This window comes from Daldinia childiae (genome assembly GCF_008694065.1).
Source record: "Daldinia childiae strain JS-1345 chromosome Unknown Scaffold12, whole genome shotgun sequence".
Classification (NCBI taxonomy): Eukaryota; Fungi; Ascomycota; class Sordariomycetes; order Xylariales; family Hypoxylaceae; genus Daldinia; species Daldinia childiae.
This window is the reverse complement of record NW_022984653.1, coordinates 770614-798217: the sequence shown is the minus strand read 5'-3', so window position 1 is coordinate 798217 and position 27604 is coordinate 770614. Positions and strand designations below refer to the sequence as shown.

At 44.5% G+C, this 27604-nt stretch overlaps 7 protein-coding genes across 8 annotated transcripts; 4 read left to right on the top strand and 3 right to left on the bottom strand.

Annotated features, from left to right (window-relative positions):
* Positions 1-704: 704 nt before the first annotated feature.
* On the bottom strand, positions 705-3172 carry GL218_08445 (Vacuolar protein sorting-associated protein 27; the record flags this gene model as incomplete). The annotated part of the gene is made up of 5 exons (XM_033585249.1): positions 705-1600; positions 1656-2451; positions 2529-2813; positions 2882-3014; positions 3096-3172. The coding sequence occupies 5 exons, from the start codon at positions 3170-3172 to the stop codon at positions 705-707; spliced, it is 2187 nt and encodes a 728-aa protein (XP_033440717.1).
* A 997-nt stretch (positions 3173-4169) lies between these two features.
* GL218_08444 (uncharacterized protein) lies at positions 4170-7474 on the top strand (the record flags this gene model as incomplete). 2 transcript variants are annotated; one of them, XM_033585248.1, is made up of 2 exons in its annotated part: positions 4170-6434; positions 6497-7474. In XM_033585248.1, 2 exons carry the CDS (start codon positions 4170-4172, stop codon positions 7472-7474), a joined length of 3243 nt encoding a protein of 1080 aa, XP_033440715.1. The 2 variants fall into 2 exon arrangements, with proteins under 2 accessions (XP_033440715.1, XP_033440716.1); XM_033585247.1 differs by having other exon boundaries at positions 4230-6434.
* A 1062-nt stretch (positions 7475-8536) lies between these two features.
* Positions 8537-10765, bottom strand: GL218_08443 (Long-chain-fatty-acid-CoA ligase 1; the record flags this gene model as incomplete). Its single annotated transcript, XM_033585246.1, has 3 exons — positions 8537-8629; positions 8702-10253; positions 10317-10765. 3 exons carry the CDS (start codon positions 10763-10765, stop codon positions 8537-8539), a joined length of 2094 nt encoding a protein of 697 aa, XP_033440723.1.
* Positions 10766-12150: 1385 nt separating this feature from the next.
* Positions 12151-14056, top strand: GL218_08442 (T-complex protein 1 subunit epsilon; the record flags this gene model as incomplete). The annotated part of the gene is made up of 5 exons (XM_033585245.1): positions 12151-12160; positions 12221-12238; positions 12303-12351; positions 12424-13540; positions 13595-14056. 5 exons carry the CDS (start codon positions 12151-12153, stop codon positions 14054-14056), a joined length of 1656 nt encoding a protein of 551 aa, XP_033440722.1.
* Positions 14057-15056: 1000 nt separating this feature from the next.
* Positions 15057-19138, bottom strand: GL218_08441 (Ubiquitin-protein ligase E3A; the record flags this gene model as incomplete). The annotated part of the gene is made up of 4 exons (XM_033585244.1): positions 15057-16531; positions 16583-17611; positions 18269-18855; positions 18918-19138. 4 exons carry the CDS (start codon positions 19136-19138, stop codon positions 15057-15059), a joined length of 3312 nt encoding a protein of 1103 aa, XP_033440721.1.
* Positions 19139-21452: 2314 nt separating this feature from the next.
* Positions 21453-23214, top strand: GL218_08440 (Cytoplasmic 60S subunit biogenesis factor REI1 like protein; the record flags this gene model as incomplete). The annotated part of the gene is made up of 2 exons (XM_033585243.1): positions 21453-21604; positions 21681-23214. 2 exons carry the CDS (start codon positions 21453-21455, stop codon positions 23212-23214), a joined length of 1686 nt encoding a protein of 561 aa, XP_033440720.1.
* Positions 23215-24914: 1700 nt separating this feature from the next.
* On the top strand, positions 24915-26847 carry GL218_08439 (3-phytase A; the record flags this gene model as incomplete). Its single annotated transcript, XM_033585242.1, has 5 exons — positions 24915-25050; positions 25113-25927; positions 25986-26129; positions 26198-26577; positions 26652-26847. The coding sequence occupies 5 exons, from the start codon at positions 24915-24917 to the stop codon at positions 26845-26847; spliced, it is 1671 nt and encodes a 556-aa protein (XP_033440799.1).
* Positions 26848-27604: the final 757 nt, after the last annotated feature.

Here is a 27604-nt window from a genome sequence, read left to right as displayed (position 1 = left end):
ATTAGTTTAGCGTGTGGCTGATACAGTATCAATAAGTCAAATAAACGTATACATAGTGCCAAGATTTTGAACATGTGCAAGACTTTTGGCTCTAATTTTTTGTACCTATGTACCTAAAGCACCTACCTCCTACATGTAGGTACCTGGGTACTTAACAGTCTGGGTGGTACATAATGACGTAGTGAAGTGAGATACTTATACCTATTACCTAAGGCACCTAATATAATTTATGTACCACATCCATGTAAGCTGCTTTAGGTACATAGGTACCGAGGTAGGTTTTTATACATATATGAGGTACCTAATTGAGCCTCAGGCGTTTAGGTCGGTATCATTAACGCAACACTGGATTCCTTTTCTTCTACCTATCGGCAAAAAAGAAATAAAAAAAAATAAAATGAAATTAACAATGCTCTTCGCACCGCCTTGTTGTTCGTAATACATAAAACATTAAACAACTTCCATCCCTTTAGCATCTCATTTACATTTTTGCAGTCTCGCATTTGGAGCTTCATATTCCAAAGAGGAAGAGCATTGCGAAAATCAAGTAGAAGTTAAGCATAGCATAAAATAAAAATATTAGGTTATTTGCCATACGTCTCATGCATTGTACCTCAGCAAAGGAACCTTTCCCATCGAGTTGACTACTATTAATCTCATTCCACTCATATGACAAAATCCGATCCTGCTTTATCCTGCTTATCCTATAGATCAATCAAACTTTCTTCTATGGCAGGTTGTTGAGGTGTATGTTGGGGAACAGCAGGGAACGAGTCCTGTCTGTATCTTGAGTACCCCGCTCCGGTTGTCTGATATGCTTGAGGTGCTTGGTCCGCATGTTGTTGTTGTTGCCAATATGGCTGTTGCGCTTGTTGGTTGGGTGGCTGATAATGCTGTGGGGGGTGGGATGCTTGTGCAGGAATAGAGGCAGGTGTTGGGGGGATGGACTGCCCGGTATAACTTAAGCTGTGCTGAAGGTTTGGATACGGTGATGGTGATGCTTCTGGTGGTATACCCTGCGTGGTATGGTCAGTGCTCGACTGAGGGTTGTTATAATAATACGTCGCACTGGGGTCGGCCGCTGATGTCGCTACCGGCTCGGTGGCTCTGTTAAGAGGAGTTTGTGGGGAGGGGTGAGATACGTGACTAGGTTGAGGGGGAACGTCGTTGGGTGTGAAATTTGCTTGACTAGGATATTGGGCTGGTGCGGATGGTCCGTGTTGTTTTTGCCAACCCTCGTTTCCTTGCCCTGCATGATGCGGATATTGGTTGCTCGAGGGCGCCGATACCGACGCTCTCTTGTCATAGCTTGTAAGTTGTTGTGGCAGACCTGACTGGACATGTTGGAGGTACTGGTGGCTTGCAGACTTCCTACTTGGATCTGGAAGTGGATCGCCTGTATAGAAAATTTCTGCCGACGTAGAAGTTCTGGCGGTAGTAGATTCTATTGAGGGATATGGGCCGGTCTGTTGTACGGAGCTGGGTAAAGCATAGCTATTGATATTATGTTGGCTGTAAGCTTTTGAAAGGCGTTCCTCTAGCATTCTATCGTAATAGCGAACAACAGTGGACAGCTTAGCATGTAGGTCGAGCAGGGTATCTGAATTTTGCGATTAGCTGGAGGTGGCATCTAAAACCTTTACAAGATCACTCACCATGCTTGCTCATCGTTTCGCCGTATGTGCGCGCTAGTTTTGGTCGCAACGTCCCGATAGAATCATAAAGCTCCTGAATCTGCGGCTCCCTCAGTATCGTACCCGGGGGCTGCGTCTGCAACCTGTCGACTAACGTGGAGAAAAGGTTGATGTTTTCGGCCTCGACTGGAGTGAGCTCGTAATCATTCTTGGGCAACGCGAATGAAGTAGCTGATATGTTTTCGACCTTATTTGTCTGCTGTTTCAAGGCAGCGGAGTGCTTTTGCTTTTGCTCTTCCATGTCTGCCAGAGATGCCGCGATGGCAGCCTTCAAGTCTTCATCCTCCTCCTCGGCTGCAGGTGCAACTACTGGTGTGGATGAGTGATCGCTGGCCTTCGCATATGATTGTCGAGGGGTGTTATCTGTTGGGGGGACATAGCCCTTGGAATGACTTTGGACTTCCTCTAGACTCATTGCCAAGGCCTTCTTAAGGTCTTCGTCGAAGGCGTCGTCAACTCTAGCATTTCGAGGTAACATAGTGGACGAACTACGGTTTTTATGAGGAAACGAAGGGCTTGTGGGAGAGCGCTCCTGTCTCCCGAAGCTACTTTTAGTAGATCTATCTGTTAGTTTGGCATAGCAGCCATCGTCAACCCGCACAGGTTGTAAGATACCTAAATGCGGCAGAGGAAGCGTCTTGGTAGAACATTGTTGGTCGAAACAATTGCCACAATTCCGACAATGATGTTTACGGTTCGTGAAGGTAAATGGGGTCCGACACCGCATACAGACATCGGAGTCGGTCCATTCTGGGGGCTATCATAATCCAGTTAGTCCTGTCTTATCCACGAGCGGTGTGTGTATAAGAGCACTTCATAATATACAATACATACGGCGCTACTGTCGATCATACTGCTCGCTACGGTTGTTCGAGGAGGAAATTGGAACCCCTCTCGTTGTAAGGCTCTGTAGGTTTCCTCAATATATTTTAGGTCATAGCGACCTTCGGTAGCGGCGGCCCAGGACTGTATTAACTCTAATATCTTGGCTCGGACTTCGATATTAACTTCGGCGGGGCCAACTGCATGGAGAAGAGATACTAAATTATCCATAAACTCTCGCGAAGCAATCTCGACGAGGAAATGCGAGCCACCGTTCTTGACACAAGTGTCCGTCAACTACGCCACATGTCAGCATGATAAGAGAAGCGCATGGGAATCTATAGAACCGAGGGAAGCGTTCGTACGTTTAGCGCGCTCAGCTGGGTATTGGGATTCTTGTTGCCGATGCGACGCTTCAGGGAGCGCATAGCTTCTTTAGGTTGGACCGTCTTGGATCTAATAACATCGGAGATCTCGAGGTTCAGAGGAATATCCTCCCTAGATTATTAGATGGTACATTAGTAATCTAATGAAGCATTGGTAGAATAATTATTAGAATAATTAGTAGAATAGACATACAGACTACTTCCGGTTGCTTTATCAATCTGTTCGTCCAAGGCACTGTTGGCCGAGGACGACCACCAACCTCCCATCATGATGCGCGAGAGATTCAGGGGAGATATGAGGTACGATTCGGAAGTGATTATTACTTTCCAGAGGCGATATATGGTATGATATGGTATGAAACTAGACTGTTAACCTGTTTGCCTGATTATGGGAGAATTGCGTGTGTACACATCGGTGATGTCTATTGATATTGTGTATGCCTAGGTGTGTACGTGGTGTATGTAGAGAGTGTAAATATTCCAGTAATGTACATAAGGCTGCGATTACGTACCATTACAATATCAACCCACTACCTAGGCACCTAGGTATGTACATGTAGTGTTAGGTACCTAAGGCTGCCGCAGATGTAAAAACGAGGAAAGCTTATAATTATATGTACCCATGTATAGATACATATCATACCTATGCGTACTCCAATACATTTTGTTAGGTACATAAGGTACATCAAATATATACTTAGGTACCTAATACACGCATGGTAGGTAGAAGTACCTAGGTATCTAAGGTCCATCTAGGTAGGTACATGTAGGTATATCAATCACCGAGTTTCCGCTCAAAGATATAAGTACATTATAACTACCTACGCATTATTTCGCATCAACTCAACATCAACGACGCCTTCATACAAACACATTTATAAGGACATGTTATATACCTACACACGAAATCAACCAGTCAGCCGACACGTCACGCCCTTCTATTCATATATATACTCCTAAAAATGCAGACAATTTAATTTTGCTATTGTGCATTTAATATCTTTCTTTATTATTATTTTTATTCACTTCTTTTATTGTTCAAGTTCTTTCAACATTCCGTTCTCGTCCCACTCCCACTTTTTCAACCTCCAGTGTTGCGCCGTTCACAGATCCGGCTCTTTTTCAAAAGAATGCCACCCCATTCCAGTCCTCACCCTCAGAACAGTTGTGGTACATAAAGTTCTCCTCTCCGACTACCCCCACTTTGCCATGTTTCTCGCCGTCTAGGATTCAATTTGCACATATTCGGTATCGTACTGATGAAAACATGAATTCTGTAACGTTCACAAGGGCTTCGATTGCTCCAGTAGTTGGCATGAATAGCACGATGTCTTCTAATACAAGTAATGATCACCGGACGCCTGCGAAGGAAGCCAGTATGAATATGTTTAATGGTAGCTCGGGTACAGGAAAACTGCCATATCGCCACATAGATGATTTGGTATCGGTTGGCGTCGACCTCGACCCTCATACCCCCCTACGAAAGATCCTCGAGCTTGGAGATGCCCATATGCGACAGGCAACAACCTATAGCGATTTCCGCCGACCTGATCTAGCTTTGCAGGAGTACATCAAAGCATTTACAATCGCTGTCGATAAAGTACCCAAACACAAAGATTATCCCTCTATGAGTTCGGACCGCGGAGACTTGAACCGCTTATACAAGGCCCTCAAGATGAAAATAAATACCAATGGAGCTACTTTCGACAAGGTTAAGGAGGAAATCAAAGAGGATAATAGGCGGAGTGGTGTGCAGCCAACAATATCTTCTAAGCGTCCCTCGGAACTCGCCCGCTTAGACTGGCCCGGCCCATCTTCGACGCTGCAGCAGGTTCAGGCGAACTATTCTATAGGCCCCCAAAATAATGGACTTAATGAAGTAGAAGCTCTAAATAGAGTTGATATTACAGACAATGCTGGCGGCAATGCGACTGGGGGACGTAAGCCAAAGCCAACTATACTACCAAAGCCACAAGCATTGCATGGAAAAGCTATTAAGCAAGCCCCAAAGGACGCCCCCGAAGATCTTGCAAATAGATTTGCGCGGTTGCGTGATACTCAAAAGCCTCGAAATACCACTAAAGCGCTCGACCAGGCCCAATCGGCCGGCACTGAAGAGTCCACCCCAAACCAGACGTTAACTTCAGTTGATACATCTATATTAATGATGCCAAAGCTTCCGGAAGCCATCTATAGTCCAGCGAGAGGTACCGTAACCAGCGAGATCGCTAACCTCCCATCCAGCACTCCTCGTGGTATGTTCAGTAGGACAAATTCGATCACCTCGACCCCCAGTGTCTCAGCTCGCATATCGACGGAAAACGCCATCAGAGCCTTTAGCAAAGAACAGTTTGTGGCGGCCCATTCTTATCGGGTCCCCCAAACCTCAGGTACGCCAACGGAATTTCAAATTCCAGACGGTGACGACATCACAGCCGAAACACTTGCAGGTCTCATAAACCAGTACCCACAGATTGACGTTTTGGTAATTGATGTTCGGGATCGTGAGTCTTTTGATGAGGGGCATATCAAATCAGCCAAGACGATTTGTATCGAGCCTGAGATTCTTATGCGAGAGAACATATCCGCAGATGAGCTTGCTGATAGCATGGTTCTTGCCCCTTCAAGTGAGAGGCTCGCGGTTGAGCAACGTGACAAGGTTGACTTGGTGGTTATCTATGATCAGAATAGCGCTTCAATATCGTCTAGGATAACTGGAAATTCTTTAGAAATGGTCCTGTACAATATCCGACAAGCCCTGTCGTACTATAGCTATAGCCGACCGCTCAAACGCGCCCCAAAGCTGCTAAGCGGTGGTCTTGACTCGTGGGTGGACGAATTTGGGGAGCAATCTCTTGAGAGTTCTGAGACTGTGTCAAACTACGTGTCTTCAAGCGCGGCTTCGAGGCGAAGGTACGGCGACAGAAGACGAACCCCCAAGACCAAGGACCTTGATCAAGATGAGATTCATCGATTCGAGGAAATAATAAAAAGTGACCAGATAGGACTTGACAATTTCGACTATGTCAAAACAAGGGAAGACTTTATCCGTCGTTATCCTAGTATAACGGGCGACCCCGAATCTATGACTTCTATCAAGGAGGACTTGGATTCGCAGGAAGACTTCCTGGCCAGCATAGCTCCCACTCCCCCTAAGCTACCGGCACCTGCAATCCCAAGAACTAGGTATAGTGGCTTAGAATCTAAGGATGACGACTCGGGTATTGGTGGTATTGCCATGACAGTACAATCAAGACCCGCACGACGGTTAGAGCTTGGCCAATACGTGTCTGGACTCAGGAACCTTGGAAGTACATGCTACTGTAATTCAACCCTACAGGTATTACTTGCTTCACCTGGGTTCGCCACCGGTATACTCGAAGATGAATTTCCTCAGCTTTGGCGTGAAGCACGCGAAGAAACGGGCAATAATGAGCCTGCTTCAGCACAGCTACTGTCCAAGCTTTTAAAAATGACCTTGGCATGGATGGCCAAGAAGCGGATGGACATAGTGACGCCTAATGCACTTCTGGTACGTATTCCCCTACCTATTTACCATTACCTTAGGTACTTTCTTGCTCACGTATATACAAGCAATATATGCGTTCTGTCCACGTAGGATACGGCGTTGAGTATGGCAGGATTATCAAGCTAGGCGATCAGAACCAACATGATGTCGATGAGCTGTATGCTTTCATGTTTGAACAAATCGCAGCTGAAACAAGTGTGAGCCGCCGTTTCCTCACTGCCTTACGTAGTGTCAAGGTACCGGAGGGGACCGGCCCAGTTGTTAAAGCAATGGTGAATCATTATAAAAAACAGTGGGAGGATCCAATTACTAACCCTCAAAACTTTATTGATGCCCATTGGTCGGCGTTTGAAGTGATGGAACGAACATGCGTTACATGTGGCTCCATTTCGTATCGGCGAGATGCAGTCCGTTTCTTCCCATTGTCACCTGAGATTCCAGGACGTCGAGGACGTCGATCGGTTCACCTTGAAGACATGTTTGAAAAAGAGTTTGGTTCCGAATACGTCGAGGTGGACTGTGACAAATGTAAGGAATTAAAGCACCCTCAAAGAGGCGGTAATCGTATAATCAAAATGGCAAAGTTGCCTCGCTTGATGCGCGTATATATAAGAAGACAGGGGAAAGACTTTATCCGAAAAACTCACGTTCATGTCACCTTCCCCCTTGAGCTTAACTTACAGCGTTGGAGCTGGGATCCGGAGCAGCGAGAAGAGGCGGCTGCAATTCTAGGTCCCAATTTTAACGACGGCTTCGAAGCTCCTGCTCAGTACGAGCTCTACGCCATCCAAGTACATATTGGCGAAAACCCCACCTCAGGTCACTACTGGTGCTGGATTAAGGCCCCGCAGGAAGACACATGGATTAAATGTAACGACACGGCCATAACGGCGTACTCCGGGAAAGCGTGGCAGCAGCAGCTCAATAGGATGTACAGATGCTACAACAACGAAACACCCGTCCATATATACTATAAACGCGTAGATGTTCCTTACCCTTGGGAGGAGGAAGAGTGGGGATACGACAATCCTGAGGTTGCCTGAACAATTGTGGTTTCTGAAATATTAAAAATTATAAGATGCAAATCACGCGGTGTCGTCTCAACGAGAATACCCCTGCTATAAGCGATACGTTAAAGAGCGGCTCTGAATACTCGGATCGGTATATGTCACGGGTTAAATATACGGCACTCTTTTCCCTCTGCCTTACTTAAAGAGGTGGATAGACGATCTTGGAAGGACGTTGTTGAGGGGGTTTAGTAGATGGATGCTTACATTGTGTCTGGCAGCACGGCGTTGTGGAGGGAACGCTATATAGGTACTGAGGTCTTATATTCCTATTTATTTATTTTACCTTCCTTACCAATCTTCTCCGTCTTTCGTTTGCCGACTTTGACTTTGGTTAACTATGCTATATGTGTTATATGTAGAGGTGTGATTAAATACATTGTATATGAATTAATAAATAAATTTCATTATCATCTTATATCAATAAATCAAGAATTGTAAATTAACCTCGCTCCGATAGTCTTTCGTATACTACTATCTGTTTATCTATCTGCCTTGGTAACATATACTTAAGAGTAATAGGGCTATGGTTACTAATATTTAGATATATCCAATACTAACCATGGTTATAAGACTCCTTTCACATGCAAGCTCGGGACCCGAGGATCCAGATAAACTCAACAAAAGGAATCGACTAAACGAATACGCATTCTTGGCCAACCTCAACGTTTCTTACCATATATATATATATCTACCTCCTATTACCTAGTTATCTAACCTAACCTAACCTAATACCTGTCCAGTTGACTAATCCTACGATTCCTCAACCGATAATTTCACATATAATAAATCAATAAATCACCATTAAAAAACCATGGAAAAAATATCATTAACTCTACGTAAAGATACCTAATCCTCCCTGCGTGTATAACCCGAGTGAGCAAAAACAAAAAGCAACACGCCATACGGAATACAAGGAGTATAACTAATTCTACACCGACCCGTTTCCAACTCGCCGAAGAGCCAGCCAGCCAGATAGCAACTTACATAACGCCTAGAAACAAACAGACGCAGATTACGTTAATACGATACAACACATTACGAAGTGCGCTTAAAGCACTCTTGGATTTCTTTCTTGTAGGCATCCTTGAGCGCCCTCCGGTTCACCTTTTGCGTTGCTGTAACGAGGCCCTGTTATATCTGTTAGCGCTAATCCTAGGTTTGGGGTGGAATAAGAGGAGACGGAATGTGGTCGAAACTTACACTTGCGGGCGTCCATTCCTCATCGACTATTACGACGCCAACGATCATTTCCAGTCCGGTCAAGCCAGCCTTCTTGCCCACTGCGATTAAGTCCTTGTGGACCGCTTCCAAAATCTTGGGATCGTTATGAACGTGGGCATGGTCAACATCTAATTTCTTCGCCAGGTCGTTTAGGGGCTTCTCGTTGGGGCTGATGACGGCAATGGCGCGAGGGTTCTCGCCGTCGCCGTATACCATGACGTTGTGGACGTATTCGCTACCGCGGTAGACGGCCTCGAGCTTTTCGAGCGCAATGTACTCACCACCCTGCATCTTGACCAGGTTTTTGACGCGGTCGATGATCTTGACGTGGCCTACCGAGTTGAACTCGCCGATATCTCCTGTCCGGAACCACCCATCCGATGTAAACGCCTTCGCGGTCTCATCGGGGTTCTTATAGTACTCCTTGCAGACTGGAACTCCCCGCAGCAGAATTTCACCTTGTGGAGGATTACTCTTTGCGTCGTATCCTAGATCAGGTATACTGACGAGCTTGATCTCAAGTGATGCAGGAACGGGGCCGATGGCATCCCGAGTCCATTGCAACGGGTTACCTAGGGCACCATTGGCAGCTGTTTCCGTAAGACCATATCCCGTAATCATTGGTGCAAGCACCAAGCTTACGAACTGCCTTGTGCCATCCGAAATACCGCTGGCACCATTGAAGAGGAATCTTACCCTTCCGCCTGTCATTTCACGGACTTTCTTGAATACTATAGCATCAAGTAAGCCACTCCCAGGCAGGCCGGTTGCCACAAGTAAGCTCTTGAGATTGTAAGCACCCCAGAAAAGATTCTTAGTTAAAGCACCACCAGAGTTAACTTTGGCTTCGATACCTTTCCTGATGGTCTCCCATATCTGGGGTACACCAACCATGACGGTAGGTGCAAGCTCTCGCATGTCCCCAGCACAGTTGCGCATAGAGGAGTCGGCTAGCGTGCGTGGGGATCCGTAGCCTAATGTACCTCCAACAAACATTACTAAATTCTCCACAGCTACCTCCAAGATGTGAGCCAGGGGGAGATACGCGAGTATGACGTCGCGGTGCGAAACAGTCTCGGCGACAATAGTCCATAAGCCGGTGATACCCGCAACAACTCCTTCGTGGGTAAGAGGGACACCTTTGGGAGTTCCAGAGGAACCAGAAGTGTACATGATACAGCACATATCGGTAGGTTTCGGCGGTACGGGGTCTATAGGGTTCTCCTCGCCGAGGGTAATTAGGTCAGAGTAGGAGATGATGGTAAGGTGAGAATTTGAGGTTTTGAAGTCGGCCATCTCCTTGTCAGAGATGGGGATGTTGGTCGAGTCATTGTAAATCAAGTACTTGACATCTTTTGCATTCTTCAAAGGGCGGCTGGCAACTTTGAATAGGTGGGGGTCGGTATACATAGCCTTCGCATTCGTTTGCGTGAGGGAGTATTCGACAGCATCCGAGCCGAGAGTATCGTATGCGGTTGCGATTGTGATGGATTGCGAAGCGCAGGCGTGAGCCGTGCATTGCCAGTTGGCGCTGTATGAATAGTTAGCCTTTGACTATTATTTACAATTTTACAATAAAGGGGATACCCCGTACCTCGTCGCCGCAAAGATATGTAACACGTCACCAGTCTCGAGCCCCAGCTTCTTCAAACCCGCGCCTACGTTTAGAGCTCGAGTCTTGTACTCATTATAAGTCAAGAATGTGTATGGAGTTAACTCGAAGTAAGTCCATTGTTTATCAACTTCGGTCTTGACCCCATCAACAATTTTTGGTACTTTCTTGGTCTCGGTGTGCGTCTTGATAAGTTTACGAGAACCTATGGCCGCTTTGTCGCCGTATTTTTTCGCAGTCTCGATTAATATGTCATAAGTAGTGGTGATGTGAGATTCGGGGCGTGTGATAAGGCCGTCCTTCGCCTTGACATGCCTGAATGGCTTCGTTTCTCCTTCAACTTCTTCGGCCTCAGGTGATTCGACCATGTAAGGGGGTTTCTGGACACTGTAGAGCGGAAGCACGCCCTCAAATTGAGTTGGAAGGGACATGATTTAGATACTAAGGTAGTAGGATATAGGGTGTAGCTGATGTCAAGTGTATTATGTAGAGGACAGGGATATAGCGTTGGTTCTTGAACCGGAAGGAGAGTAAAGTTGGAGATCAAAACTAAGTTTGGAGTCGAAGCTTGGGGGAGCTGTGTGTAGAAATGTAGAGGTAGCTGCAGCTTAATATTTCAATGTAGAATTTAAATTTATTTAGGTTAGATACGTTAAGTACCACCTATGCAGGTAGGTTTTAAGTTAGCAAGGCAACAAAAACGTCAGCGGGGCAATCCACTTGGCCAAATACCAGCAACTCAGCTAATTTTCAGGTACTTGTGGGGCTATGGGTTCCACCTGTTGGGGTATAAATGAATAGGCTAATTCTTTATTAAGAGATGCCGAGGATTATATTTTTGATCTATGTGGGTATCGAAAATGACGTTCCGCGGCGTATCTAGAATTAGAAGTTGAGAATATGATATTTTATATTTCTATGGGTATCATATGGATCTTGCTGGTGACTATGCACATTAATGATATTAATGCGAAGGGGTATTTGGTGTGTCCGGGTCGTCCGTGCCTCGGCTCGTGAAAATTGATATTATGCGTAATCACCTAGGTTAGGTCAAATGATGGTAGTTTGCTTCGTTTGAGGTTCTTACATTCTTACATATTACGGCCGAGTATAAGGGGCCGAGATATTAAAATTTTCTTGATTGTTACTGCGGTATAACATCAGACCTTGTTCGCAAAGGTTGCGTACATATGTAGAATCACTAATATCACAAATATGTGATGTAATTATTATTTATGAGATTACCAACGGGTAAAAAGATAGGGGATTTTGTTGATTAGAGACGTGTATGGTATGTACCTCTTAATGTAGGACAACGGGCCACTACGAAGAGGATCATATGCATGTAGGTATATCAGCGATTAGCACTGCGATAGGAGAAGCTCAGTTATAGTTTTGTAGGATAAGATTTACCATGATAAGATAAAAGCTCTGGAAGAATTATATTACCTAAGGTACATGTATCTATGTACCTATGTAGGTAGGTACTTGTACTTTTTCAAGTACATACCTCCATAATGCGCCACCTGCCACCTGCCACCTGCAACCTGCAGTGCCCAACAGTGGACGTCGGCGCTGTCAATTTTCCGATCTAGAAGAATGTGGGGCTAGATCTTTTAGAATTTCAGAATTTCGAGATAGGTACAATACTTCAATCCCGTCCCACTAGACAAGGCAGAACTCTACATACCAACTTGACGACTCCATACAACATACAACCGTGTATATTGTCAAAACTTAGTAGAGAAGCTACAAACTGCCGGGATATTTTTCATTACAGTATAGAAAGCTCTCCTGAGCTATAGAAACCAGCAACATGGCGTTAAGTATGCAATCAATAACCCCGCCATGACTTGAAATAATTTACTAATATTTTCTACCTTTAGATCTCGACCTCCAGAATGGTATGCTAAACAATATTATCTATGGCAAATATATTTATTAGTTACTAATATATATCATATATAGCTTCTGTTATAAAAGATGAACAGGGGCGACCTTTCATCATTGTTAGAGAGTGAGTATCAAAAGTTTTACTGTCTATATTGATACAGTTACCTATACAGTAAACCTAACCTCCTTTACTTAGTCAAGGCAAGAAGAAGCGCCAGTATGGAAACGAAGCAGTCAAATCGCATATCCTCGCCGCTCGAACCGTTGCAAATATCGTCAAGACCTCTTTAGGTCCTCGCGGCCTCGACAAGATCTTAATTTCGCCCGATGGAGATATCACGGTGACCAACGATGGAGCTACCATTTTACAGCAGATGGAGATCTCGAACCACGTTGCGAAGCTCCTCGTCGAATTATCTAAGTCTCAAGATGATGAGATTGGTGATGGTACGACCGGTGTTGTTGTTCTAGCCGGGGCTCTCTTAGAACAGGCCGCCGAACTTATAGACAAGGGAATCCATCCCATTCGAATAGCAGACGGTTACGACCAAGCCTGTGATATCGCAGTAGCCGAGTTAGACCGGATATCAGATATTATCGAGTTCAGCCGGGAATCAACAGAGAACCTAGTTAAAGTAGCTCGGACAAGTTTAGGCAGCAAAATTGTCTCCAAGGCTCACGACCAGTTCGCCAACATTGCCGTAGACGCCGTTCTCTCCGTCGCTGACCTCGACCGAAAAGATGTCGACTTCGAGTTGATCAAGGTGGATGGAAAGGTTGGTGGCGCGTTGGAAGATACCATTCTAGTTAAGGGTGTAATTGTCGACAAGGACTTCTCACATCCCCAAATGCCATCGGAAGTCAGAGATGCCAAGATCGCCATTCTCACCTGTGCGTTTGAGCCACCGAAGCCCAAGACCAAGCATAAGTTAGAGATCACCTCAGTAGAGGAGTTCAAGAAGCTACAAAATTACGAGCGGGAAAAGTTCATCGAGATGATCCAACAGATCAAAGATACCGGAGCTAATCTGGCTATCTGCCAGTGGGGTTTCGACGACGAAGCTAACCACTTATTACTACAGAACGAATTACCCGCGGTAAGATGGGTAGGTGGCCCAGAGATCGAACTTATTGCCATTGCTACGAATGGCAGGATAGTACCTCGATTTGAGGACCTGAAGGCAGAGAAGCTAGGCAAAGCCGGTATTGTGCGAGAGATGACGTTTGGTACTACAAGAGAAAAGATGCTAGTGATCGAGGAGTGCGCCAACACAAGAGCCGTGACGGTGTTTGTCCGAGGAAGCAACAAGATGGTAACTTTATCTTCACCCCTTTTTAAAGCACAACCTTAACTAACCCACTACTAGATCATCGACGAAGCCCGACGGTCTCTTCATGATGCTCTCTGCGTTGTACGAAACCTAGTCCGCGACAACCGTGTCGTGTACGGGGGTGGTGCCGCTGAAATCGCTTGCTCGCTCGCGGTCGAGGACGCAGCTGTCAAGACGCCCGGGTTAGAGCAGTACGCGATGCGGGCGTTCGCCGAGGCGCTAGACGCAGTGCCGATGGCGCTCGCAGAGAACAGTGGATTAAACCCCATCGCGACGCTTGCTGAGGTCAAGTCCCAGCAAGTTAAGGCCGGCCCCGAGGGCCGCGGCAGACTTGGTGTCGACTGTATGAACGGCGGCAGCAACGACATGAAGCAGGCCTTTGTCATCGATCCTCTCATCGGCAAGCGCCAGCAGCTTATGCTTGCTACGCAGCTGTGCCGTATGGTACTCAAGGTCAACAACGTTATTGTTAGCGGCTCTGGGGACCAGGACTACTAGGTGGTAGGATGAAACTTATTCCTTCGCTCTATCTGCCTATCTGCGTTAGTCTAAATCTTGACGTGCTGCATTGGTAATGCTCGTGTTCTCGCGGGGGAGAAAGTGGCGTGGCATGTCGGTAAGGTTATAGATACCTAAGAATGGTGGGTGCGTGCATTTATGTATGTAGGTATATGGAATGGCAGTTGAAGGGCTTAAAATCAAAAGAGTCACGATACCTTACCTTACCTACCCCTATCTAGTAGAGAGCCGAGACAAGAATAAGAAGAAAAAAATTTGCCGCCTCAGAATAGTTTATATATGTGCACTTGGGTATATCGTATCTTCCTCTCCGGGACATGTTATCCATCTATCCATCCATCCATCCATTCATTAGGCACGCGCAGTGCTAAGAAGATAAGGTATTCATGTGTATATAGGGTATGAACCCGAAAACGACCGCTCCAAATTTTTATTGCACGAACGCTAAAAACGACAGATACCCTACTTACTATATATATATACTGGAGGCAAGCAGTGCCCGGGGAGGTAGGTAGGCGAAAAAAAGGCACGAGTGAGTCGGTGGGTTGATAAAAAGCAGTCCCCTAAACCCCCAATGTCCCCTGGTAATCCATCATACTCCGACCCCGAGGTAAATAAATAGTATAACGGCCTGTGTAATGTGTAATGTGTAGTGTATAATAGGCGATGGAAGTGGGTAGGTGATATCCCGTCCTCCATGTCCTACTTATAACCGAGGACCTTTTTTTCCTTCCTATACGCCCCCCGGCCCCCTCATATATACTTCAAAAGAGACAGTTTCTTACTTATACCTTCGCCTTGATTTTAATTTCTTTTTCTTTTTTAGGTTGTTCGGGCTTACATGTGTACTTTCAATCCTCCTTATAGCATTTCCAATCGGTCGGTTGGAAGTACACTACACCGCTGTCAATACTACCCCATTGGATATCCTTATTTGGCCTATGATGCAATACCATGCCATAAAGCTACACGGCGCGGTTTACGCGAATCCGAACCCTTGAGCGTTCTCAAGCGCCATGGATAGACGTTCTCGGAGCACCTCTTTGTCACGGTACTCTGGGAGCAAAAGGGTACCGTAGCACGTATATGCGGTGGGTAGGTGGCCGCCCTCGCCTTCCTCCTCGCCGTTCTTCTGGACTACGAACTGGATGTTGGCCATACCGCCGACGGGCACGCGGTCACTAGCAGTGACAAACTCGAGCAGCTTGCGGCGCATCCGGCTGTCGTATCTCTTAATAATGGACCAGAAGTCGCGCACGGTACGATGCGATGCGTCCCAGCCAACGTATCGTGCCGCGCGGCGAAGCTCCCCGACGTCGATCTCTTGTGTACCTTCTGCGAGATTTTGTAATAGTGATGGCGTTAAGAGTTGTAGGGACTTTGGATGTAGACAAGCTCGGAAACCACGGGCAAAGGCGTTGAATTGAGGAGCGACCGAGACGTCGGTTAGGTATCGGATGTAGTCGCTCACATAAGCGTTACGATTATCGCCTGTAACTAGCGGTGCATCGCTCGGGTTAGATGCCGAGAGGGGAGTAGATTCTGGATGACTGGAGAATTGTGGCCAGGATATCGAATTCGACGACTCCATTTCGCGTGAGACGGGCTGGCCAAACATGGACGTGGAAAATTCGTAAGTCAGAACGAAGACATCCTCTATAGAGCCATCCTTCTCATTCCATTCAAGAATGTTGGTTAATCCATTGGCGAGGTCCGGCCACCCATCAGCGATATGGTGTAGCTCTGTGACAGGCTCACCTAGAAGCTTGCGGTATAGGGCTTTTGGGAACGTTATTGGAAGAGTTAGTCCGTTATAAACGGCTAGCGACATAAGCAGTCCGATTAGTTCGAATTTCCACTCCGGTTGGGCAGAACCGGGCTGGAACCACGTCATTCGTGTCCTATCGTCGATGACGAAGGCGCCGTAAGTAGGATCTAAAGCCTCGGCAATGGCGAGACGAAAGAATTCCTGTTGTACACCACCAGAGTCGAACCCTTCTTCTCCACTGTCTTCTCCGAGATGAACCTTTAATGGCCTCATTAGTTCGCGCTCTTGCCGTCGCCAGAGTTGGTCGAAAGCATCTCTGAGCACGTTTTTACGGCTGATATCAAGGATTAGATATTTGGATGATGGGATCTTCAACAGATCTTGGAGTACGTTCTTTTGGTGCGACTCTGTGACGAGGCTGTCAGGGGCAATGATGGCATTGATTCGATTTTGCAACGAAGTGGACTCTTCGTAGGAACGACTCATCCGCGAGAAGTTAATAGCCCTGAAGTATGAAACCAACGACGTAGGATTGAAAATATACGGATAATCCAATATATGAACCTTTTGCCTAGTCGAGGTAAAGGATAGCCATGAAACCGGCATCTGAATAGGATCGAGACGATCGCCAAAATATTCGGCGCGGAAATGTACATCACCTAGGAGGAGAGATTGGCGCTTCTGATCTACTCGAATGTCAGTTCAAAATTCTTATGAAATCACACGGGAATACTAACACATAGCTGTCATCAGCGAGAGGGCACCACCAAAGGGGCCATCCCCAGAAATATCTGGCTTGCCCTCCCATTCATGAAGCATCACGGCTCTTGCCCAATCCAAAAGCAAAACCGGAACTCGTTTTTCGTGCATGCTTCGCTCAGCTTTTGAAAAATGTAACGTTGACTGGGTAGAAGACTCGAGGTGCAATAATAATAACTCAACGACATCGGGTTCTTTAACTCCATCCTCCTTATCTAAGTCTAGTTCAATCAACTCGTCGAAGTATCGGCGTGTCGGGATCACCCTAAGTAACCTCCTTGCTAACCGAAGAGCCATGCTATCTGTGAAGGCGTCTTCATATTGTAAACATAAAGAAGATGGCTGCCTCGCAACTGTACCGCCACCAGCGAGCGATAGTCCGTGGGCTCTAATACGGGACATGTCATTTAATTGTCTCGAATCGTTTACTAATGGTGCCGCAGCGACCAGAGCGTGAAAGCATACAGACATGAGCGATGCAGCCTCCACGTTAGTAAATGACTTTTTAACGCCAAGGAACATCTTTGAAGTCGGCGATCTCATAGATTGTAAGGTCTTCGGCGGCGCAAAGAGAGCCGCCAGGGCAGTCCAGAGGCTGTCGAAGACGAGGTTGGGTGCTACTCTTGTCAAGCGCAACATGCAGTACCATAGTGTTTGTGAGTCAATAGTTCCATTGGCGCTGGTGAACGAGTCCAATACGGCCTGAGGGTCACTCAGGACATGAAATATACTCTGTTCAACAAACAGCTTCCATTGTAACTTGAGATCTTGCGGATAAGAGGCTTGGGATTTCCTTTTCCTCTTCCAAGGCTTGAGCCGATTTGACGACCGTCTAGTAGATTCATCAATGGTTGGTGGCTCTAGGAGATGCCTCTCAGAGGTAGTATCTTCTTGTAAAACGTCGCATATGAAATTGATTGCTTGTACGTTGAAGCGTGATAGCGATTGTGGTAAGTAGCAATCCAGCTCAGACGTTGGATCTGTCTTGCCAGTAGTTTCCAGAGCGTCTAGAGCGTCTTGAGAGTCATCAAGTGGGTCTAGAGACTGCGTAGTCTCTGCACTACTTGATGTCTCTTCGCCATTGATTCCATCCGATTGAAAGCAATGCTCATCTATATGGGTGTGAGGACTGGGAGGCCCTACAATTTCCCTTTCCGGTAATGTGTGAACATCGCTCTCTATAACCTGAGATGTAGGTCGCGCTATAGCTGGCGGAGGTCGAATCAGTCCTTTAGATACTTTCTCTGGCTGGGTAGGAATGCTAGGCGATATAAGCCCTGTTTCGTCTACGATAGAGTCGACTGGAGGCTCGGGCACAACTTTAGTCTGGGGCTTAGAAACGGAGGATGGACGAATCCGGGTATTAGAAGTCCTCCTTTGATGTGGTGGGAGGGTTTGAGGACTGGAGTTAGAAACTGGCGAGCGCTCAGAATGCACTCGTTGGTAGAATCCGGTAACCTCGTTCTTAGGTGAGAGTGCTCGTGTAGTATATCGATGAACCTCAGAAGCCCCCCTAGGGCCGACTTCGTTCTCTGATTCGGGTCTAGAGGGAGTAGACGTTGGGCTAGTCCTTCCGCTCTGGCTTCCTAATTGAGATACGGGTTCTCGAAACCGTTCAATAGACTCTAGTGTATTATCTACGGCCGTGACTCTCTTCGACATACTTTCTATATTATTCGGTGTCAACCACTCCAACATCTTAAACGCGACAGATCCAAACACATTGGCAGCGAATGAGCGGTAATCTTTGCTGATCGACTTTTCAGTAATATGTATTCCATCCATACCATTCAGTTGTGACGATGGCTCGGTCTTTGTTGCTTCAACTTCGGGAGGCCTATTAAGGTACTGGCTAGTCTCCTTCCAATTCATCTGTGCAGATGGCGAGGAACTTGCTATCGGCGATTGTCCCCTTTTCAACGCTACTCGGCCTGGAGCTCCCTTGGTAGATTTGAGCTTGGGCCCTAGGCCCGTGTAAGCCGGGCCGCTTGCATCGTTAGAAGATGCCGCACGCTTTAGGCCAAATATGAGTGGTTTTATAGCATCGCTAGGACCGGTTGGGGGATGTAAATGAGGGCAGAGTCGACTATCGGCATCATCCTGGCTTGCCATGAATATGGCTAGAGTCCTTGCACTGGTAGGATTATATCGGCGAATCGGGGCTTTACCAGCCAGTCGTTTTCGGCAACTAAAACATGATGGGGTAGTACAGGCACTGAAGCCGCATCCGTAACGCAGTTGGGCTATGAACCTATAGCAAGTTAGCTGAGTAGGTAGTTAATTGGAGAATATGCGCAGTATTATACGACTTACTTCTCGACTAGTAACTGGAGATCATGACGACGACTGGCGCGATAGATAGCGTAAACCCTCTTAGGATTCTCTACATTGATAACGAGTTCTTTGATCTCGGATGGCGCATCTGCGGGTAACCGCGGAAAGGGGACTTGTTCCCAAAGAGCAGCTATGATATCAACCTCGAAGACATTGTGGCCAGGACCATCGTCCGCTGGCCGATTTACTTCCCGCGTCATGACATATGGTATAGACAAGCCTCCCTGTATAGGAAGCAAAAAGTCGGATCGTAGTAGGAGTAGGTGTATATTTCAATAGTAGAAGCTCGATAGCGGGGTGAGATTTATTGAGGTCGCGAAAGCCGATAGTAGGATTTAATCGAAGGCGTTAAATGTTGGAAAGTATTGTACAGGGAGGAAATTAGGAAGGATAGATTAGGTATGTAGGAAGGATGGAAGTAAGTACTAAGGTAGGTATGATCGCGCAATCCTCGGTTATACTAGGTAGTAAGGTATATATACGCTTAGGTCATCAACATAACGAAGGGAATGTGTATTGAAGTTTATCAGATGAAGTTATTAATCAAATATCAATGATACACGCGACCAGATATAAATGATATAATAAATGATATAAATGAGGTAGATAAGTAGACGGTCGTGATATCGTAACACTAGTGGGTATCAGCTCCGAGCCGCACGCAACAACGAGAACGTATGAAGTTTCCAAGGCTGAATGCATCCCCATCATCTTCTATTGGCTTGTCTATTGGTTCTAGCGTCATGTACACTATATGCATGAATTTTACCTAAGGGTGTATTTTCCCCCACAGCCCCATCCCACCAGTTTGTCTCGAAAAGTAATGGCGCAGTCTTGGCATTTAACCTTTCTTAAAAAATCACCAATTATACAAGCAAAATAAATAGTAATAAAATTATAATATATATCGTTTTATTTACAAAAGGTTATTATACCTTTTTATTATTTTAGTTTTTTTATTAAAATAATAATGCGTTAAAAATATAACTTTAAACATATATTTTTAATAACGTTTTAATATATTATATTAATATATTTATAATTCCACCATTTCTATAGCAATAAAATTATAAAAAATACCTATAATAATAATAAAAGCCAAAAAGTTAATAGGTATTTTTTTCTATTTTTTGTTGTTTTTTTTTGTGCTTTTTTTACATATATTATATAGTGTTGTTTTTGGAAAAAAATGCTAAAACTGCGCCATTATTTTTCGAAACAAGCTGCCCACTTAATGAGCGAAAAATCCCAAGATATAATTATGTTAAATATTTAATTTATATATCATTTAAATGTATTGTGATTTTTATGATATATTATATAAATATATATTTAATTTAAAACTTTTTAATATTAATATTTAATTATTTATAATAGCAATAAAAATGCGTAATTAACGTTAATTTTATAAAGTTTAATTAATATTAATTTATTTATTTAAATAGTTTTCGAATATAATGTTTTTAAGTTATTAAAACAATATACATATATTTATATTTTTTTATTTAAATAATTAAAAACAATTGGTTAAACTTACTTAAATTTAATATTATAAAAATTTAAAAATTTAATATAAATTAATAATATTAAAATATAATTAAGTAACTATTAAATCAATTAAAAAGTATTATACATTAATTAACTAATTACTTTTAAAAATATAAATATACTTGTAAAAAAAAATCAAATAAACCGTTTTACAAATTTACATCAAACGTAAAGAAAATAATGTAAACTATACATATATGCATTCCAGTTAATACACATTGTGATTGCTTAAAAATGAAAGGACTTTCTGTTTTCTGTTGCAAGCAAGATGAAGTCACTAAAGTATATATGCATTTAAGAAAGGGATTAGCCAAACGCTTATCGGCAGTCATTTGTCAGATTACAGTGTACATATTCAATGTATCAGTGTACCTGTAAGACTCAGCCTCGATACCTGTGGGATGGTTCTAGAACTGACGTATGAGTACAACTTAAAAATAATTTTCTCGGCAAAGAGTGGTAAGGCAAGAAGGAGGGAAAAAATAGCCCCACCAACGCCACTCCGTCTAAGCAGAATTTCAACGATTTAATTCTGTAACTCTGATCAATTCCATTTCCACTTTGGCGTGCGACCGTTGTGACACATCAGTCCAACAGTAGGCCACAACTTCTTTGTAAACAATTCAAAATCTATTTCAGCCAGATTATCTAATTCTCAATAAAAATTCTGGTCTTCCTTTCTTCGAATTGCGCTTTGAAATCTCTCAGATTTTAATATAGCTGCATTCGAGACGCTGCAACCTAGTCGCATCAAAATTAAAGCCTCATCAACCCCTCCCCCTCCTTCCCGGAGCGCTACACACAAAAGTTCACCTGTCAGGATTAAAACTAAGAAACTTTATCCGATCGGCGCTTCTATTGTTGACATCTCCCGTGTTTCGTAGAAGCATCGGTTTTCGTTTTAACCTACTCTAGTAGCCGTTGCAATCAAATCACAAGATCCTCATTTATATTCTCCCAACAACGATGGCTACCATCACGGGGAGCAGACCCGCCGGCACGTCTCTGTCTAATAAGCAGGATCCCGCGCCGTCTTCCCATCAATACACTTGCAACACATGCCAAGTAGCCTTCCGCTTTGCTGATACCCAGAAAGGTCACATGAAAAGTGATTGGCAGTATGTTTTCCCCTTTGTCTACTTTTACATCTACAGAATTGTTAATCTAACGTGTATCGTGCTTTTACCTCAATAGTCGATACAATCTTAAGCGTCGCGTTGCGTCACTACCTCCAATTGCATCTGAGGTCTTCACCGAGAAAGTCCTACAAGCCCGTGCTGCGACCAGCGCTGAAGCGGACCGTGCCGGATTTCAACAAATTTGCGAGGTCTGTCAACGGACTTACTATAGCGAGAACTCTTTCCGAAATCATATTTCGAGTCAGAAACATAAGGCACGAGAGGCAGCCGTGCAACACCGAGGACCCAATCATGATGATGCTAGTTCCGTTATGAGCTCCACCTTCTCTCTCGGCGACCCTGTACCTTCAAATAACAACGAGGAAGTCGATTCTGTTGCCGAAGATGAGTTCAACGAAGTAGTCGAAGGTATCCAAAAGGCTAGTTTAACAGAACGTCCTTCCCCAGTCAAGCGCCCATCAAATCCCCATCCTTCAGCCGAGGCCCAACACAAGAGAGAACATCCCGTATCGGAAGATCCTAGTGAGGCTGCGTCTGGCACTTCAACCCCGGTTCCGAATCTTACATTGAAGTCATGCTTATTCTGTAATTATGACTCGCCGACCGTCCCGTTGAACGTCGTTCACATGGAGCGCATTCACAGCATGTTTATTCCGGAGAAGCAATATCTGGTTGATATGGATGGCCTTATCGGCGCATTGCAACAGCGGATTCAAGAATTTCATGAATGCCTGTACTGCGGTAAAATTAAGAACAGCGCGATTGCTGTACAAACGCATATGCGTGATAAGGGTCACTGCAAGATACCTTATACCTCAGAAGATGAGCAGGTCGATATTGGTGATTATTATGACTTCAGAAGCACATACTCAGATGGCGAAGACTCGGAAGATGAGTCAGTAGACGATGGAAAGCAGAACGGGGGAGCTAAGCTCGGGGCCAGACGATCGGCCAAGGCTGTAGGAGAAAATGGAGACGAGATTATGGAGGATGAAGGTTGGGAAACGGACAGCTCTACTTCGTCTTGCAAGTCTGAAGATCTGGGCCCCATTCCCGTCGATCACCATTATCGACAGTACGAAAGACTCGAAAAGCATCCTCACCACACATCTCACGATCCGCGACACCACCATCAAATGGATGGATGGCACTCACATGCTCATAAACATCGTGCCATTTTTTACGATGATACCGAGCTACATCTTCCTTCGGGTCGTGCAGTGGGCCACCGATCTCTAGCTAAGTATTATCGTCAGAACCTACACAACCACCCTTCACCTGAGGAACGTGCAGAGAGACTTGCTATTGAAGCAGCTTCATCTGAAGGTGATGCCATGGAAGTTGACGATGATGCCAAGAACGGAAACGGCCAGGTTTCTCGACGTGAAGGTCGCGGGCGTAACGGTGCCGTTGTAAGCCGAGCGAATGGTGGAACTGGTATGTTGGGAGTGACAGATCAGAAGAAGAAGGAAGTAGCTCGTGCCGAGCAGAGAAGCCGCAAGCAAGAGCATAAGGCGGCAAGACAAAAGGAATGGGCACTTAGCAAGCAGGCTAACCACCAGAAATATTACAACTACCAGATCTTGTGAGATGTTACACAAGATACGGAGTTTCTTGGCGGACGGCTCAGGAACTGGAGTGTTGCCGTCATCAACAATTGCAAGGGTAGTCTAGTCCGACTGCAAATTTAGCTTAGCAGACCGAACTAGTCGGTATATAGAACATGCAATTGACAATAAAATAAAAATAACGTTGCGTTTATAATGTCTACCTCTTAATAATTAAGAACCTGGTGTTGGATAGTGTTTATGATTGACATGGATTCGGGATAGGCACGGGAATATGATGTCGGCCTGAGATATGAGGAGTATTGGGGTAGTATGGATAAGGTACCTCCTACCTTAACTCTATCTGCCCGGGGGTTCAAGGACTTGCATACCGATCTTACTAGGTAAAATGGTATAACCTTAATCACTTAGTTCTAGGTAGCTGGTACATACCTACATGTATGTATGTAATGTTCTAGGTTATAGAAGATGTAGCAATTGCAGCTCTTCTTCCTTTAATTATACAACTCTCATTAAATTTCCACTTCTTTTTACAAGCAACTTACATATATTTACCCAACTCTATTTATCTACAGGTAAATAAACATACCGTCAATATGTCATAATTAACTATAAATCATCATAGCAGATTCGAAGCAATTCCCCATATAGGTATGTCTACCTATATACCAGTAACGTTAAAGTGCCAGGTAAAATTTAATAAAGTGCCAACCCATCCACTTTCCACGTGACATAAGCCACCAAAGCCACAACGCCATAATGAAAATGGCCCGTTCACTTGACCAATACAGGGTAATTTTTTACCACTTTTTATATATTATTATTAATAACTCTATGAAATTCCATCCAAATATTTTACAAAATATACCATTATTTAAATAAAAAAATAACAAAAATTAAAATTTAGGTTGCACGTGACTACGACTAAAATTGATCCCAATGCGGCTAAAAATAATCTTTTATTTTTTAATAAATTTATAAATAACTTAATATATATAAAATTTGAAATTTTAAAAATATTAATTTCATTTAAATTAAAAATTTATAAATTTAATAAATAAGAAAATAAAATTTTTATAATTTATTTCGTAAATTTATATTTATTTTTATATTTTATATAAAATATTAAATAATATATTAAATTTTTATTTTAATTTTATTTAAATTTAATAATAAATTACGTAATTTTTTACTTTAATTAATAAATATTTTTATAATTTTTTTTTATATTTATTCGTAAAGTTATTTATATATATAACTAAAATCTAATAAATATTTTTTTATTTCATTATTTCATTATGGCGTTGTGGCTTTGTATGGCTTATGTCACGTGGAAAGTGGATGGGTTGGCACTTTATTAAATTTTACCTGGCACTTTAACGTTACTGCCTATATACCTATATGGAGCGGACGTTGCTTTTCAGCTGGGTTCCATTCCGCGCTATTGGAACGATGCTGTGCTTCTTATTGGACCAATAACGCCCGCATTTTACGATAGGATCATAATTGAAAGGATCAGCGTCCAGGGGGGGTTGGCCAAGCACATGTATTTATCCGTGTTGTTGATAGGTCAATTGATGACAACGCGTGCCCTTCCCGCAACACCTATAAGAATCAAGCTTTGGTACATAGCTCTAGTCAAGCTCTTGATAATTCGTCACTTGGCATTCCTGTCATTTCAGCTAGAGCTTAGTTAGTAACTAAGTCCAAGACAAGAAGAGATGCAGCTTGTTACTGCCGCCGCTATCTTGTCAGCCCTGCTGGTTCAGTCCAGTACCGCGGCTGACGATACCGCCTTTATTACGGCCTCACCCCACGCCGGCTCGGCCACCTCGGACCTCTTTCCACCACCAAGCAGTACGTAATATTAATTTTATTGGTGTACATATATAGTGGTCAGTTACTAACAAAGAGTTAAGCCTCGGTTGACTCTGCACTCTTCCCACCAGAGGCTGAAGTCGGTTTCCCAGGACCGACGCCAACAGGCGCCGAACCCGCCGCAATTCAAACTGCGGCGGCGTATCCGTATAATCGGGGACCGACGAACCAGTTCCCATTAGTCGCACCGCAACCTCACGGCCAAAGCGAGACATCAGACAAGTTCGATATCACTAAGTATTGGGGCAACTTGTCACCTTGGTATTCCCTATCTTCTGCCGATTTCGGCTTACCAGATACAAGCCCCCTCGCACCACCGGGCTGCAGTGTCACACAGGTGCATCTCTTGTATCGTCATGGTGCTAGATATCCCACTACCGGCGCCGCACCGGCCCAGTTCGCGAGCAAGATCGCGGATGCTACTAAGACAGGACTGCAGGTTAAGGGTGACCTAACATTCTTATCCGACTGGACCTATAAACTGGGCGGTGAACTACTTTCCCCGTTCGGTAGGAGCCAGGAGTTTCTCCTCGGTATTCAACACCGTCAACTCTATGGCCACCTGCTTAATAACTTTACCGAAGCTGGTACTATTCCCGTCTTCCGGACCGAGTCTCAGGACCGTATGGTTAAGACTACCGAGAACTTCGCGGCCGGATTTTTCGGCGTACCTGAGTACTTAGATCAAGTGAACATCGAGATTCTTGTAGAGGCACCTGGCGTGAATAACTCGGGTGCTCCCTATTATGTCTGCAACAATTCTAATGTCCCCAGTCGAGGGTATATTGGGAGCTCGATGGCCTCGAACTTTGCGAAAAATGCTTTCAACGCTACTCTTGCTCGTCTAAACTCACAGGTAAGCCTACTAAACATTGCAAGAGAAAAGGAAGCAACAGGTTACTAATATGTCTAAGGTCTCTGGTATCGAGTTCAATTCCACCGACATCATTGCGATGCTTCAACTTTGCTCCTACGAAACGAATGCCCTTGGGTACTCTGCGTTTTGTGGACTATTTAGCCAGGAGGATTTCTTGAACTTTGAATACTACTTTGATCTTGTATGTCGTAACATATCCATCTTCCTCCCCGTCATTTTCTTATAACTAAGAATACTAACCCATCCAAGTCGTTCTACTACGAAAACGGTCCCGGATCACCTGTTGCGGCTGCCCAAGGTAAAGGTTACCTACAGGAATTTGTCGCGCGCTTCACAGGTGAATACCCAGAGGCTTGGTCAGCTCTGAACCAGACGTTCGACAACTCATCTACATACTTCCCCCTCAATCAGTCCATCTACGCCGATGCCACCCACGAAGTTGTCGTCCTCGACACCCTCACCGCCTTCAACCTGTCGGCATTGTTCAAAGGACCTCCCCTAAATCCCAATGAGAACCAAAGAGAGAACAGCTTCTCGTCCAGCAAGCTCGTTCCATTCGCCACCCACTTCACCACCCAGGTTCTCGAATGCTCGACCTACCAACCTACGAAGCAGATCAGGTTTATTGTGTAAGTCTCCTCCCATTTTCCATCAGCACCCCCATTATTACCCTATAACGAAGTATGCTCATTAAATCCTCTAGAAACGACGGCGTCATCCCAATCGCGGAGTCCTACTCGGGCTGCCCCGCCGACCCGCACGGGCTCTGCGCATTCGACAATGTGGTGTCGGTGCTCAAGGACCGCATCGACGAGATCGACTTCGACTACGACTGCTTCGGCGACTACACCGCCGAGCCGGGTGTCGACTACAACGGTAGGGCGCCCAAGAACAGCTAGGATGATGGGTCGCAGGCGCCTAGGGGCCTGCAGAACGGAGTGGTCGTCGCGATGGCTGAGGCTTTTTTGGTCCTGGGAAGTATTGCTGTGTTCGTGTTACGGATGTAGTTTGGGAGGTTAATAAGTCTGCATGCGTAAGATATTTTATCGTTTTCGAATTGTTATGATAATGAAAAATATTCAAGAGTAGATAGATCCCCTAATCAGACGTCTGCCGCGTGCAAGCTACGATCAGTCATATATAAGTGCCAAATATCTAAGTGTGTAATAGTGTGTTAGCTGCGGTTTTAAGTTCGAGTTATAGTACGTACAGTAAGAAAACCACCATTCCTCTGTCAACTTCTAGCCGAATAGAAGTAATACAACTAAAAGTGTATATTGGGGATAAATCTGTTTCCGTTACGGCCAAAACTAACAGGAAAGGAAATTATCTCTTGGAACTGTTATTGTACCAATATTGTATAGGGAAAACTCTGTTTATACTACATAGTAGAAGCTATGTATAACGACGGGTATGCTCTATATTATACTCTATATTATAGTTAGACCTAGCGAGAAAACCTGGAACTCGTAGTCGTGTTTCTCCTCTCTTCCTCTCGATAGATACTTGAGACCACTAAAATATAAATCTGTCAGAATTATGATAACTCTAAATATTTCCCAGTTTACCAATGACATCGGTGACTATTCGCTCTGATGTAAATTTTCTGAATTTCCTTGGCTCTGATGAATCATTAACGGCTATTAATCGGACCTA